General features: G+C 44.3%; 1 protein-coding gene across 8 annotated transcripts in view; it reads left to right on the forward strand.

The window, feature by feature from the left end:
• LOC309394123 (perilipin-3-like) overlaps positions 1-15623 on the forward strand; it is a 42340-nt gene that overhangs the window by 8513 nt on the left and 18204 nt on the right. For 7 of the 8 annotated variants that reach the window (XM_081956912.1, XM_081956919.1, XM_081956913.1 and 4 more), the window contains 3 exons: positions 3493-3625; positions 5136-5219; positions 14948-15057. In XM_081956912.1, coding sequence (XP_081813038.1) covers positions 5171-5219; positions 14948-15057 — 159 coding nt within the window. In that variant the 5' untranslated portion in view covers positions 3493-3625; positions 5136-5170. The remainder of the gene's footprint in view (positions 1-3492; positions 3626-5135; positions 5220-14947; positions 15058-15623) is intronic. The other variant, XM_081956918.1, reaches the window with a different exon arrangement.

A 15623-nucleotide genomic window follows, 5' to 3' on the forward strand; every position in this document is an offset into this window, starting at 1 on the left:
AGGCTGGCCATGCCCCTGAACTGGTTCCTCGGGTGCCCATGCCGTTGCTGGCATGTTTTTTAGTCATTTTATAATGTTGTGTGCATGTGCAGAACAATTTACAGGCAGCAACGCGTGGCAGGTGTACAGGCAAGTGAAGTGAGCAATGCACGCGCAAAGCACACACGCAAAGTGCACTCGAAGCAAACTGGCAGTAACACCAGCCGCAACCCACCTCTGCTATGGCTACCTCTAAACAATATTGCTCATCCTTTGAGTATGTTCCCTCTAATTTTTTTTCAATGTGAGCAGAAAAGTATAGTGTTTGAGCGGCACATTTTCATGCCTGAGCACCTGAATTTTTTTCACAGATGTCACCTAAGACAACAATGAAATCAGTATTATTTGAAACTCAAAGTTACGTTTCTTCAAGGTACCCGCTTAATTCAAAGTGTTATATAATATCAGTATCACTTAACAACGCTCCTGCTTAGCAACCAAAATGTTGGCTCAGAAACTCTGGCATTTGAAGCACACAAGTCTTAAAGCTGTCAAGTTACAAGACCCTTGCACCCCTAACCCTTTAGGGGGAAAAACCCCCAGGGGTGTTCAAACCTGACAGCTTTAAGACTTGTGGACTTCAACTCCCAGAATTCCTCCTCCAGTCATGTTGGCTCAGGAACTCTGGCATTTGAAGTGTGCAAGTCTTAAAGCTGTCAGGTTACAAGACCCTTCCACCCCTAACCCTTTAGAAAAAAAACGCAGAGGTCTTCAAACCTGACAGCCTTAAGACTTGTGGACTTCAACTCCCAGAATTCTTCCACCAGTCATGTTGCAGCGACGTCATCTGTGTGGATCTGCTCCATCTTCGGCTTTTTTCACTGGGGGCAGGGCTGCTGCTGAAGATGCCGACGAGCTGCTACCTCCTCCTCCTCCAACAGCACCACCAGATTTGCACTTGAGCTCAGCGCTGCATCACCCCTGCCCCCTCCTCCTCCGCCGTGCTTTTGAGGAGCCATGAGGCTTTTTTTTCTCCTGCTCCCCCCCCCCGCCTTCCTACTGGCTCCCGCAGCCTCATGGCTCCTCAAAAGCACGGCGGAGGAGGAGGGGGCAGGGGTAACGCGGCGCTGAGCTCAGGTGCTCTGAGCAGAGGGGAGGCGGCGCTGCCACGCGCGGGGATGCCGGCTGGAGCTTTGGTGGCTTCAAGTTAGCCGCAGTGCCGGGCGCCAAATCCAGCAGTGCTGTTAGAGGAGGAGGAGGAGGTGGCAGCAGTTCTTCCGGTGGCGGCGGGAGCTTTGGGGCTTCACAACTACCCTCAGTCGCCCCGTGCTCCTCAAAGCAAGTCTGGGGAAGTCCTTTGCGGGCAGCCTGTTCTAGCTGCCTGCAAAGGACCTCCACAGCTTCCGGAGCCTGTGGCAGTAGAAATCACTGCGCGGCAGTTGAAAACTGTTGCGCGGTGTTTTCTTGCCACATGCGCGGCCGCGCAGCTGCGCACCTTAGAGGGAACATTGGCGCTAGGTATAAGTGGGTAGATGGAATATTTGCACTTCCTCGGCCTCTAAATGTCAAACACTTTTATTGAAGGACACAGAAAGTTATTTCTACATCACTCTGTTGTGACCTGGCAGCCTCCAGCAGCCAAATCAGAGAAGGAGGAGGAGGAGGAGGAGGAGGAGGAGGAGGAGGAGGAGGAGGAGGAGGAGGAGGAGGAGGAAGAGGAAGAGGAGGAGGCGGTGGCATGGGAGTCTGGATCAGCATCAAGGCCACCTGAGAGCTCCGAGGGGGAAGAGGAAATAGAGCTGGCAGAGAGAAAGAGACAGAGGCAGAGCCTGGGACATCTGTCCTCAGATGGAGAATCAACAGCCCCAAGTCTGGAGGTGGTTGATGAAAAAGAAGAGGAACAGCTGGGTCCAGTGCCTGATGTGGTTGCGCAGAAGACAGAGGAGAGGAGAGCAGTGGAAAGCTCCTAGCGAGGCCCCACCCTAATTCTGGGGATAAAAGGCAGGGGGCGGAGATGAATAGATGTGGTAGACAACTATTCATCTTCTGGCCAGCCGGAATTGTTAGTCTGCGTGGAGAGAGAAACTTTTTTCTGGGGCTGCCGGCACTCCTAATAAAGGAATCTTCGGAGTTCACTTCAGAGGGGTTTGTCGTGTTTGGGGAGCTGGGCCAGAATCAGAGGTAGTATTCTGCCAGTTCACACCAGTTCGGGCGAACCAGTAGTGGCAGTGGCGCGAGGCTCCACCCACCCACCCAGACGTCATCCCAGACCTTCTGCACATGCCCAGAAGATTCTGCACGTGCCAAGACATGCACAAGCATTTCCCGCTACCGAACTGTTAGTAAAAGTAATAGAATACCATTACTGGCCAGAACACACTCTTTTTTACCTTAATGTCCACATAAAACTTTGAAAAATGCAAGAGGAATGGATTCAACACTTAAAATAACGTGCATGGGAAAGTGTTGGAGATGGACAAGTGGAGTTGAGAGGAATCAGTATGGAGCAGGGATGGGTTTCGGCTTCTTCTACTGCCATTCCGCTCAGGGATGCACTTCGGGCGCACATGTGCTTGATGCGCGTGCACAGTAGGTAAAAAATGCTTCTGAGCATAAGCAAAAAACAAGATGGTGCCACCATAGGCACCTCCGATAGAACTGGTTCACAGGTGTGGCCGGCCGAATTACTACCTCCTCGGCTGAACTGGTCTGAACTGGTAGGAACCCACCTCTGGCTTGGAGCCATTACTTTCTCACAAGAGGTCTAAGTCCAACCCCTTTTGAACTCTGTTGCCTTTACCTAGCACCAGTTCAGTCCTGACTATTAGTTGACTAGATTAGGCATGAACAATAAATCAGTTTAACTAGAATTCATTGTGTGGGCCTGATTTTTTGTGCCCAAAGCTATAAAGTGGATGAGAAGAAACCACCAATGAGAACTCTCATTCAGCTGCACGTTCACTCAGATTTGCTAGATGTTTTTTTTATATATATCAAGGACAATTTTCTACTTAAATTCATAAAAGGCAGAACACTCTGTGCGTTGCTTTCGAACATCATTTTGTGGCTTTAGAAAGTTATACAACGTCTTTGAAAACCTACGTGGTTTTTTTTTAAAGTTGATCACACCTTCCTAATTTTTCCCTGTGTTGTTTCCTTAAAGAAGAATGAAGGGGGAGGTTTGGTTTGTAATGTACAGAAATGTTTCGAGCACCACTCTGTAACTTGATTTAGACCAGTGGTTCTCAACCTTCCCAATGCCGCGATCTTTTAATATAGTTCCTCATGTTGTGGTGACCCTCAACCATAAAATTGGTGTCTCGGTTCCTAAGGCCATCGAAAATATGTGTTTTCCGATGGTCTTAGGCGACCCTTGTGAAAGGGTCGTTCAACTCCCAAATGGGTCCCGACACACAGGTTGAGAACCACTGATTTAGAGTAAGGGGGATGGTTTTAGTTCTTTATCATTATTTTTTTGTTTAAATTCAGTCAACCATAAAATGTCCATTTCAGAAGCGTTGGCAAGAACATTTCATGGCCAGTCGGTGGAGCATCCTTCAAGGCAGAAGTTTTGAAGTCCATCTATAGAATATTGCCAATATTCTAAACAGCAACCTGGGCATTGTTGATGTCTTCTTGTGAGGAGGTAAGGAGAGAAGTGGGTGGGCTTAGGATTCTATTGACCATAGAGCTTCCTCCTATCTGGGCAAGGGAAATGCCACTTTGGGGGCCAGAAAAAGAGAGACGCCCCTCCCTGAAGCTACAGAGGTTTCAGAAAAAAAGTGAGACGGAATTTGTATTTCTGTTGCTGGGTACCCATCCTACATAACTTGTAAGCCTCGTTATATTTGTCCCTTAATCCTTTGCCCTTGAAAGCAGAATAACTGAACAATACGGTTGGAAGGGATCATGGAGGGTTTCTAATCCAAACCCTTGTTCAAGCAGGAGAGCTTATACCCGCGATGGCAAACCTATGGCACGTGTGCCACTGGTGGCATGCGGAGCCATATTTGATGGCACGCCAGCAGTCAGCGCGCGTACATGCATCAGCCAGCTGATTTTTGACCTTCCAGAGGGCTGGGGGAGGGCGTTTTCGCCCTTCCCAGGCATCAGGAAAGCCTCTGGAGCCTGGGGAGGAGTCGTGCAAGCATCTGCAGGTGGATGGGGAGGATTGAATTGGTGTGGGCATGCATGCGCGCGCAATAGTGTGGACGTGCACAATTTTGGCATGCCATTAAGAAAAAGGTTCACCACCACTGCCTTATACTATTTCAGACAAGTGGTTGTCCAATCTTTTCTTAAATTTCTGAAGGCAAGCCATTCCACTGATTAATTGTTTGATGTCAGGAAATTTCTCCTTAGTTCTAGGTTGCTTCTGTCCTTGACTACTTTCTACCCATTGCTTCTTGTCCTGCCTTTAGGTGCTTTGGAGAATAGGTTGACTCCCTCTTCTTTGTGGCAGCCCCTGAGATATTGGAAGACTGCTATCATGTCTTCCCTAGTCCTTCTTTTCATTAAACTAGACATAGCCAATTCCTGCAACCATTTTTAGCGTCCAGTCCCTAATCATTTTTGTTGCTCCTCTCTGTGCTCTAAATCTCAACATCTTTTTTATTTTGTGGCCATCAAAACTGGTTGCAGTACTCCAAGTGTGGTCTTACCAAGGCATTATAAAATGGTACTAACATATGAACTTGATTCTGTCCTTCTGTTAATGTTACAGCAGTCATTAAGACTGCTCCTTACTCCAGATTAATTCTGGAATGGTATAACCAGTGAGTAAATCAAGTCACTTTCTCACTTGTCCACCAAATAAACATAAGACTTGTATTAGCCGACCACTATGAGGGTACTAGATTTGGCCCAGATTCACCAGTTGACTTGTCCTAATAACTATCAAACTTTAAGATCCCAGTTCTCACTCTGCTCTACCCCAATTAATCTTTTTTTCCACCAAATGAAGATGATCTGATGTCCCTCTGATATTGTCATCAATGTATTTTTCCCCAAAGAAGGTCAAGAGGTCTAACAATCACAAAAAATCTCAAGAGCTTAGTTCTTTTTAGATTTTTAGAAGGGTACAAATTATTTGCTAAGGTTTAAAATAGTTGGGAGTTGCGTAATTGATTTTCCCTTGTTGCAATCTTTATTTCTAGAATCAACGTTGTATAAACTGCGTAAGGCCTTTGCTATGATGATTGCACCTGAAACGTTTCCTTTCTCCAATAGCTCCCCATCAGGTAGGTGCTATAATAGCTGTGATGTCATCATTAAGGGAGACGCAGTGGCTCAAGGGGGACACAGTGGCTCAAGGGGGACACAGTGGCTCAATGGCTCAGACGCTGAGCTTATTGTTCAGAAGGGTCGGCAGTACCGTGGTTTGAATCCCTAGCACCGCGTAATGGAGTAAGCCATTATTTGTCCCAGCTTCTGCCAACCTAGCAGTTCGAAAGCACGTTAAAAATGCAAGTAGAAAAATAGGAACCACCTTTGGTGGGAAATTAACAGCGTTCCGTGCGCCTTCGGTGTTTAGTCATGGCGGCCACATAACCATGGAGACATCTTCGGACAGTGCCGGTTCTTCGGCTTTGAAATGGAGATGAGCACCGCCCCCTAGAGTTGGGAACAACTAGCACATATGTGCAAGGGAACCTTTACCTTTTACATCATTAAGATGAGTCTGCTCCAAAGGTAGTTTGCTGCCAGTTCCGCCCAGATCAGCAGCAGGAGGCTCCGTCCACCCACCTGGACACTTCTGTGCATGCAGAAGCACACACAAACCAGTCGTAAAAAAATTTAGCAACCCACCTCTGATCTGCTCCACATCTGTGGATGCTAATGGGCGGTTGCTAATCGGTGTTCTGACTTGCGTCAGTGATGGGATTCAACCAGTTCATACCTATTCTGGAGAACCGGTTGTTAACTTTCTAAGCAGTTCGGGGAACCGGTTGTTGGAAGAAATCTCATTTTGTTTTCTTCCACTTTACAGGGCTAATCCTGTAAGGAAGGCAGGAAGGAAACATTCTGGTGTTGTTTCTAGCCTAAGCTTTATTGCTTCCTTACAGAAACTGCCTCTCCGGTTAACCCTTAATACATTGTAACAGCTAAGGTAAAGCGCCCATCAACTTGAGTGACGTTGAGTTGGCCATGCCCACCCAGTCACATGACCACCAAGCTCCGTCTACCCAGCTTGTCATTAGGGTTGTTAAATTATTGGAATTATTTGAATCCCACCACTGCTTGTGATGTTGTAGAATATTTTGTGAATTCACAACTGACTGTTCTTCAGGCACTTAGTTAAAACCTCTTTACTAAGCTAGGCCTGGGAAATTAATCATCCCAATTCTGCTGTTGCTTTTAACATCTTACCTGCTTAACTCTTCTACTTTTCTGAATTTTTCATTATGATAATTTTGAATTTGTCAGGTGCCTTAGAGGTTTTTCTTTACGAGGCACGGGTAAAGAGGTTTCAAAGAATCACATCCATAACTCATGCATGATTAACGAATGTCAGTGCAAGTATTCCCAGGGATTTTTAACATGTTTATTCTTAGATACAACTGTCACAGCAATATGTGACTTATCCTCAGCCCTGCTGCCTCCTCCACATCTATGGAGATTGTAATTGATTGAATTTTTAACCCAAAGCCCTGTTGACTGGTAATTCTGGAAGAGGCCGTCTCAATCAGTTTGCAGCAATGTTTTTGCAAGCCTGTTGACTTTAAAATTTGTGGACTTCCACTCATGCTAGCTGGGGAATTCTGAGAGCTGATTCTGGGGATTCTTTAAGCTGATCTTAAAGTTAACAGGTTTAGAAAATACGGATTTGGGCCTTGTCAACCTTTGATCAGATAAGAAACAAGACCAGATCAGAGGTGGTATTCGGATAGGTTCGCCTGAACCAGTGGCGGAAATCACGTGCGGGCCTGCCCCGGCTCTATGTCGTTTTATTTAGGCCAGGGGTGTCCAAACCTGGGAACTTTAAGACTTGTGGACTTCAACTCCCAGAATTCCCCAGCCAGCCATGCTGGCTGGGGAATTCTGGGAGTTGAAGTCCACAAGTCTTAAAGTTCCCAGGTTTGGACACCCCTGATTTAGGCATATTTTTGAGACCGGGCTTATGCACGGAAGGCACGCACATGAGCAAAGTGCATGCACAGAAGGCTGGGCACATGCACGGAAGGGGTGTGTGTGCCCATGAAGCAAGTATGTGTGCGCAGGGCGAACCAGTGATAACAAAATGTGAAACCCACCACCGGACCAGATATGTTAAGGCTACTTTATTATAAGGGCTATATTACCAGCATCTTGCAAATCTGAAGTACAATTTTCCCCTGTTTCCTTTACACCCTGAGAAATTAGGGATGGTCTCTTCTTCTTCTTCTTTTTTAATAACAAAGTTTTATTGGTTTTTATACATATATAGGAAAAGGTAAATGGATATACAGAAAATTTTGGCAGCTTCCCACACTGATGGTAGAAATCCATCCAAGAAAACTCTCAGGTTTAACAATCTTAAAAGCAAAATATAAATGAAAGCAGTAGACAAGGTCTCATTCTATATTGTCAACCATGTGTTCATTCATTTTTCTTTGCCACTTTCTATGATATCACCAATTACTATTATTTTGAATACTTTTATTTTTGTGATCTGAGCCTTTTCGGTATTGCTCCTTCTTCCCTTCCCCCAGAGGAAGCCTCCCCCCCCCTCCTCCTTATCTTGCATCTTATTGTCCCTAGGGAAGGTCTCTTCTGAACCTCTTGCCCATTATCCAGCTGTGGACTATGCTGTCTCTTATCTAACCATTCCCCCTAGGCAACATCTTTGGGCCTAGTCTCCCAAGATCACTCCCACAAGTTCACTCCCACAGGAAGCTACTATAGACATCTTCCTGGTGTAAGGTTTGAGAATAAGTTATGACCCACAGAAGTTTGAGAACACATCCAAGTCACAATGAGCCAAACATGAGACTTAAACAGAGGGTGGAATAACAATCAGCGTTTAATCTTTGATCAAAGTTGAAAGACATGATGGTCAGTTGTTCCCAACATACCCCAAGGATATGCAGGGAAGAACTACACCAGAGAAGGTGTAGCTCCTTTTTATACAGTTAGAAACATCATCACTAGCCTTATCAGCCTTGTCTCTTTCTGTTCCCACAATTAGCTATTTGACCCCCTGTCGTGAAGGGCACAGATCAAAGGTGAGATACGTTCTTAAGTACTGTAGAAGGGGGACACATCAAAGGTGTCAGTTTTACAGCTCTTTACAGCTGCATTCCGGGATAAATTCTATGTCCATAGATTGCAGATTGATAGGAGTTCAAATGGCAAGGATCACACGTTTTGACATTTGCCAGATATTCTACAGACCCTAATAGGTTACAAATACAAGGCATAATACTGGGATTACATCTTCATGGAGATTGTAGGTTGTACTTCAGAATAAACAGAATTGATGGGATTCTGACTGTTCTTTCCCCTTTCCTGCCCAGCATTACATTCAGCTGGGCCTACTCCCAAGATTTTTAGGAATATATTGTGTTTCTACAAGGAGGCAGAAATGCGTGCAATATTAGTGTTGCCCCATTGTCTCATTCTTTCAAATGTGCCCACTCATCCTCCAAAAAGATTTTCCTATTGAAATAACTTAGGGGTGACACTCTAATTTATCAGGCTGAGATCCTAAGTCTGATTCCTAAATATGACTCCTAGCTTCCAACACTTATAACCAGGGGTGGTATTCACTTACTTTCCCTACTGGTTTACAAATGTGAGCATGTGCACATCCACGCATGCGCTTGGCCTTCCGTGCATGCTCTTTGATCCTGCGCAGGGCTGGTACACATGCACATGGCTTGAAAACATCTCTAAATAGGACGGCATAGAACCGGGGTTGATGGGCAGGTCCACCTGTGATTTCCACTACCAGTTCGGGCAAACTGGTCCGAACCGGCTGAATACCACCTCTGCTTACAACAACAAATAATATAACTGCTCCCAACGCCCTTGCTCTACCTATAGCCAACCATATCTTTCTGGGAGGTTCACAAGTCATGGGCAAAGCTAGACACCTAATAATAATAATTTTTAAAATCTGCTAATAAAAGGAATTTATCTTAGCTGCCCTCACTATAGCCAGATCGGGTTTTTAAAAAAAAAGCTTCTCCAGAATTCAAGACTGCACCATGTTACTCCTGTAGCAAAAGAAGATTTTGAAATTGAGCTTAGATAATGTCACAAAACCACCTGATTCCCAATTAATTCAAAAGCCCATCAGGTGCATTTTCAATTCCACTGGGGGAATCTCCTCCTGAAGCGTTTGATGTGGCATTCACCCCCCCCCCCCCTGTGTTGTTTTCTGAGAAAATGTTCTCTGAGAACATCCTCCGAGAACATTTTCACAATGTTCGCTTCCTTAGGCGGCTGAGGTGATTTCCTTGCAGCCATTTTATGTTCTGCAACGCTCGAACACCACAAGACCAATTCTCCATTCACGGGGAGTTTTCGTCTCCTTCCGTTTGCCCGTTTTTAATACAGGCAAGATTACTCACCCCTCCCAGGTCATTTGGTAAACCATTGGGTCTCAAAACAAGGGAGGGAAAATGGTAGCCAAATGTCAGCAGTGCCATTGGAATGCAAGGATTAAGAACTATGCTCAGGACCCGCTCGATGGACATGAACAGAGGTACCATTACCTTGCATTTTAATGGGGAGGGGGTGTCTGAGGTGAACATCAAGCTGTTTTCTCATGTCTCTGTGGGAAATAGATGATTCATCCTTCTCTTAGTTCTGAAATGATATAATTATGCCAACGGCATTGTTCATGACCTTTAATAAGCTTGGCAAGCCAAAAAAAAAAAACCACCTGGCATTTTCCTTAGCAATATTTTGCACATCATTTAGCATTCAAGGACTGTTCTCAAAGACCATAGTGGGTTTAGTAGCAAAGATCGCATTGAAAGAGCTATAAAAGAGTCTAATATCGTTTCACTGTCAATAGGTGCTTAATATAATGTTGCTCCTTATAAATAAGACTTCCTTTAAACCAGAGTTTGCTTAGATTTGGCCTGTTTGGCCGGAATAGGTAGAAAAATAATGTGAACATGAGCAGAATATAGTTCCCTTCATTAGGAAGCCGCATCTGTTATTATTTTAAATATAAGCTCTCCCTGGGATCAAACTTCACTCTTGATGATGCATTCCATGTCAAAAAAAAAAATCTTTAGCAACAATACAGACATGGTGGTTAGATATTGCCTCCTTCTGGGATCTTCCTATTTTAATTCCCAGTCTTGGGATCTTCTGGTGGCTAACTGGATTTTTGGTGGTGCAGTGGTTAGACTGCAGTACTGCAGTAAGTGCAGGCAATTCTGCTGACTGCCGGCTGACTGCAATTTGGCAGATCGAATCTCACCAAGTTCAAGGTTGACTCAGCCTTCCATCCTTCCAAGTTCGGTAAAATGAGGACCCTGTTTGTTGGGGGCAATAGGCTGACTCTGTAAACTGCTTAGAGAGGGCTGTAAAGCACTGTGAAGCGGTATATAAGACTAAGTACTATTGCTATCAGACAAGATTTACTAGGGACAGCAACTTAGCTAGGCCTCCAATTTCAACCTGTTGTGATGCTTGATGCAGGTACTTAGCCATGGAGAACACTACAGATTGGGTAGTGTATCTCTCCCAAATCAGTCTAATACCTTTATTATGAACATTTTTAAAAGCAGAAGGAAAACATGTAAATAATCCCACATTCATAAAAAGAGCATCAGGATCAAATAAATCAAGGATGAGCAAATATTAATATCTTATGGACCTTAAGTATCAATATTCCCCTCTCATGTACTCAGAAAGAGACGGAAGTGAGATGTAGATACAATTCAAAATTTCTGCAAGCAGTACACATAAATACCATGTACAACATGGGTAAGGTAGTATTTGTTGTTGTTTCTACTGCTATGTGCAACAAAAACATATCAGCTCTGTTGCTGGAGCTAAAGACTCATAGCAGCTTATCCCCCCCCCAACCCCCCCAAAAATTAAATCCTGAGTTAAGAAAATAAAAATAGAAAGATACTTTACCATTCTATAGATTTAAACTGGGTGGAAATCCTTGGAATTGTAATCCAGTCTTTTCATTACAAGCACTTTGCTCCCCTTGTGTTCAGCCCAGTTGGGTCATGCTATGAATTCTATTATTTCTGAAGACAGTTGAGTAGATATGGTTTTCCGGGGCCCTCTGTGCCCTTCTTAATTCAACTCTTTTGGATAATATGTCTCATTTGCAAACCGACTTACATTTGAATAAATGTGAAGATACTTCTGCACGGAACAAGGTTGCATCATGCACTTTTAATTACATAACTGGAGACTTCCTGTTCAAGGTATCACCAGCCAGCCATACTGGGGAATTCTGGGAGTTGAAGTCCACAAGTTTTAAACTCACCAAGTTTCGAGACCCCTGCTTTAGGATATTGGGAAACTAACTTGCACCAATATTTCCCTTGTGACTTGGAACACAGTTGTATAATTTAGTATGTATTAGTACAAGATAGCAGGTATTAATAATAAACATGGACATGAACGAAGGAAATGGAAACAAATGAAAACGGGGACAGTAGACAGGGACGGTAGACACCCTGGTGCGCTTAGGCACGCCCCCTTTATGGAACTCTTAGGAATGGGGAGAGGTCCAGTTTAAGGTTGAAGCTGTGGGGGTTTGAGGATGTAACAACAGAGTCAGTTAGAGCATTCCAGGCGTTGACCACTCTGTTGCTGAAGTCGTATTTTCTGCAATCGAGTTTGGAGCGGTTTACCTTGAGTTTGTATCGATTGTGTTTGCCCGTGTATTATTGAGGTTGAAGCTGAAGACGTTGTTGATAGGTAAGATGCTGTAGCAGACAATTTTGTGCACTATGCTTAGATCATATTGCAGGCGGCGCAGTTCCAGATTGTCTAAGCCCAACATTTCAAGCCTGGGGGCATAAGGGATTCTATTGTGAGCAGAGTAGCATCATACTCTTCTCGTGAAATACCTCTGGACCCGCTCAATTGTAGTAATGTCTGATATACAGTGTGGACTCCAGGCAGATGAGCTGTATTTGAGGATTGGTCTGGCAAAGGTTTTGTATGCCCTAGTTAGCAGTACAATGTTACTGGAGAAGAATTATTATAATGATCTGCTCCTTAACATCTTTCTTAAAATGGTGATTACAGATTTGACACAGAAAAATGTACCAAGCATGTTGGCCATGGAGCGGGCGCGCAATTTGGGCATCCTCCTGGATGCCCGGCTGTCCATGGACGACCATGTGACAGCCGTGGCAAGGGGGGCGTTCCACCAGGTCCGCCTGGTGCGCCAATTGCGCCCCCTATTGGACCGGGATGCCTTACGCACAGTCACTCATGCGCTGGTGACGTCTCACCTAGATTACTGCAATGCTCTCTACATGGGGCTTCCCTTGAGATGCACTCGGAGACTGCAGTTGGTCCAGAATGCGGCCGCGCGGGTGATTATGGGGAGTACCAGATACTCCCATGTAACACCTCTCCTGCGCGAGCTGCACTGGCTTCCTGTGGTCTATCGGGTGCGTTTCAAGGTTCTGATTACGATCTTTAAAGCGCTTCATGGCACAGGACCTAGTTACCTGCGGGATCGCATCCTGCCCCATACATCCCTGCGACCAATCCGCTCGCACAGAGAGGGACTTCTCCAGGTGCCGTCCACTAAACAGTGTCGGGGGGCGACGCCTAGGAGCAGAGCCTTCTCTGTGATGGGCCCAGCCCTGTGGAATGACCTCCCCCTTGACATCAGGATTACCTCCGATCTCCGCTCCTTCCGTGTAAAGCTCAAGACCCACCTTTTTCAATTAGCTGGCCTGGCTCAACCATAGTTTTATCCCATTCCTCCTGACAGTCTTTTTAAATTTGTAATTTTAACTGAGGGTATTTTAATTGTTAATTTTAATTCTATTACTACTATTGTATGCATTTAACGATTGTTACCTCCTCCGTGTACGTGTATGTGTTTGTATGTATGTGTATATGTATTTGTATGTATATGTATATATGTCTGGGTTTTTATTGTACGCCGCCCCGAGTCCTTTTGGAGAGGGAGCGGCTAACAAATTAAATTTATTCTATTCTATTCTATTCTATCCATGTTCAGAGCTACTAAAACATTCAGCAGTCATTGCCTTGAAAGGCTAACCGTAAATTTTCTTTAAGAGAGTCAAGATTTTATGGCTTTCAAGCCCTGATTTTATGCGTGTTCACTTAAAGTAAGCTCCATTGGATTCATACAGAGATTCATTTCCCAAATAATGGACATAAGATTATAGAGTGAACTTCTGCTGAAAACCAATGGGAGAAGAAATCATAATGATATCAATTTACATATGCCGTCTGATTGGTTGAAAAGATGTCCTGCATGAGTGCTTATCATACTGAAGAAACAATGAAAATTCCATAGCTTATCCTATTGGTGGTTTTCCCCACCTGACACTGGTTAGTAACATGACCAAATAGTATTGTATTGCTTCAACCCACCCTAGTACACTCTGGGGATAAAGTTTGGAAACATGCTACGGGACGTATCATCCTGAGAGCCAATAAAGCCCTCGCCAATGGGAAGCATTCCAAAATGTTAACACTGTGAGTTGTTAAGTGTGATGGTTAAGGTTATTGGAGTAATTCAAAGTTCTCCCAGTTCTAGACTGAGGAATAAGAGATTCATCGTTGAGTTTAAACATTGCTGGTTCTGGAGCATTGTTGAGTTCCCACTGTGGGAAACTGAAATGGATTTCTGGGGCTCTCACCTCCTTGGGAAGCAAACATCAAAAAGGGTGTAGGAGCAGGCAGAGCTGGGCACGGCTGGAAAGAGGCATTCTCAATGTAGAGTCCTTGAGTTCCCACAAGCACTCCAAGTCCAATCCCTTATCTGGCACCAATACAGTGTTAAACCTTAGTTGACCAGAGTCTTGTGTATAAGCTGGAATAGATCTTCTATGCTGCAGCCTCATGATTCTTGCACCTGATATCAACCCATTTAACTTTGTCCCCCAGCTCTGCCTTGTCTTCTCCTACAAAAGGTGACTCAGAGCAGGGGTCCCCATCCCCAACCCCCAAGCCGTAGACCAGTGCCGGGCCATGGCGCATTAGGAACTGGGCCACAGAAGCCAGCAAAGCTTCATCTATGCATGGACAGGATCTAGGTAGCATGGGAAACAGAGGTGGGATTCAGCCGGTTCTGTCTGGTTTGGGTGAACTGGTAGCAGCGATTGTGGGAGGCTCCGCCTCCCCTTCTCAAAGTAATGCGCGAGCATTGCGCATGTGCAGTAGGAGGTGCACATGCACAGACAAGGCGTGCGCTCACATTTGCGAACCAGTAGAGAAAGTAAGGGAATCCCACCTCTGATGTGAAACCACTACTACCATCATACACTGACTCACACACACACACTGTGGAGAAATTGTTTTCCACAGAACCAGTCCCTAATGCCCCAAAAGTGATGGGGATGGCTGACTTAGAGGATATTTTTCCTAAAAAGCCCCATCAGACTTCCAAATATTCAGAAGAGGAAGGAAACTACAATGTTTTCAGCAGTTTCCAGAAATGTTTTCTTTTTACCTACGGAAGAAATTCCATAAATGAAAAGGCATAGCGATTGGAATATTTTTTTTTCCCCTTATTGATTACTTTGCTACATTTATGTCTTACTATTCCTGCAAGAGCCTCAATGCAGTGTACTTTGTTTTCTCATCTTTTCCCCATTCTGCGTTCAGAGCAGCCCCCTAAGTTGGTTCAGGATGAGTTGTAGCAAACAGCTCAAAGTTAGCCAGTAAGTTTCATAGTTTGAATGAAAAACGTATGGATAGATTTTTCATCATTAGACTGAGAAAGTGACATTTGTCTTCTGCCTTTGAACCCAATTGACTGCTATTATATGATCCTTACTTCTCATTTTAGATAACACTTCGTCTTCCTTTCTAGTGGCCCGAGAACCCACCATGTCTTCCATGAAACCAGACCAAAGTACCATGTCTTCGGAGACCTCTGACGAAAGCCTTGAAGAGGAGGTAGCTCTTTCTTGTCAAGGGCAAAAGTTATATTTTCTTTTCTTTTCTTTTTTCTTTTTTGAGATGTGAGACGTTTCCCACATAGTCCAAGGAAGGGAAGTTTGGCCTGACATCTTCTTTCATTTCATTCATATTGTTATCATGTGTTGCAAAGAGGTTTAAGAAAAAATGTCAAGAAAGAAAGGGTGCTGGAAGAATAGAGCCCACACCTACATTTTCTTTAAAAAAATTATAGGGAGATATGGCAGGTTTTCAACAAAATCTGATTGAAGCCATGCAGACTTTACTGGTTTTTTAAATCACTCAGTGTGTTGCATAGGAGCTCCACCTTTTTTAAAAAACCAAATGAAGGAAAGATTATCAGAGATTTAGAAGCAATATCTATGTGGGAAATTAATGCATATCATATTATAATGATTTTTATTTTATTTATTTCCCCACAAGCCTGTGCCCAAAAACACTATATGTGTTAAATACGGGATAATTTTTAATTTCTCAGAAAACTGACTTGGGACCAATCTAGAGGAAATAAATGTGATTTTTGCATTAAAAAAATATCCCAGAGT

The sequence above is a fragment of the Natrix helvetica genome (genome assembly GCF_964273705.1).
Source record: "Natrix helvetica genome assembly, chromosome: 6".
NCBI lineage: Eukaryota > Metazoa > Chordata > Lepidosauria > Squamata > Natricidae > Natrix > Natrix helvetica.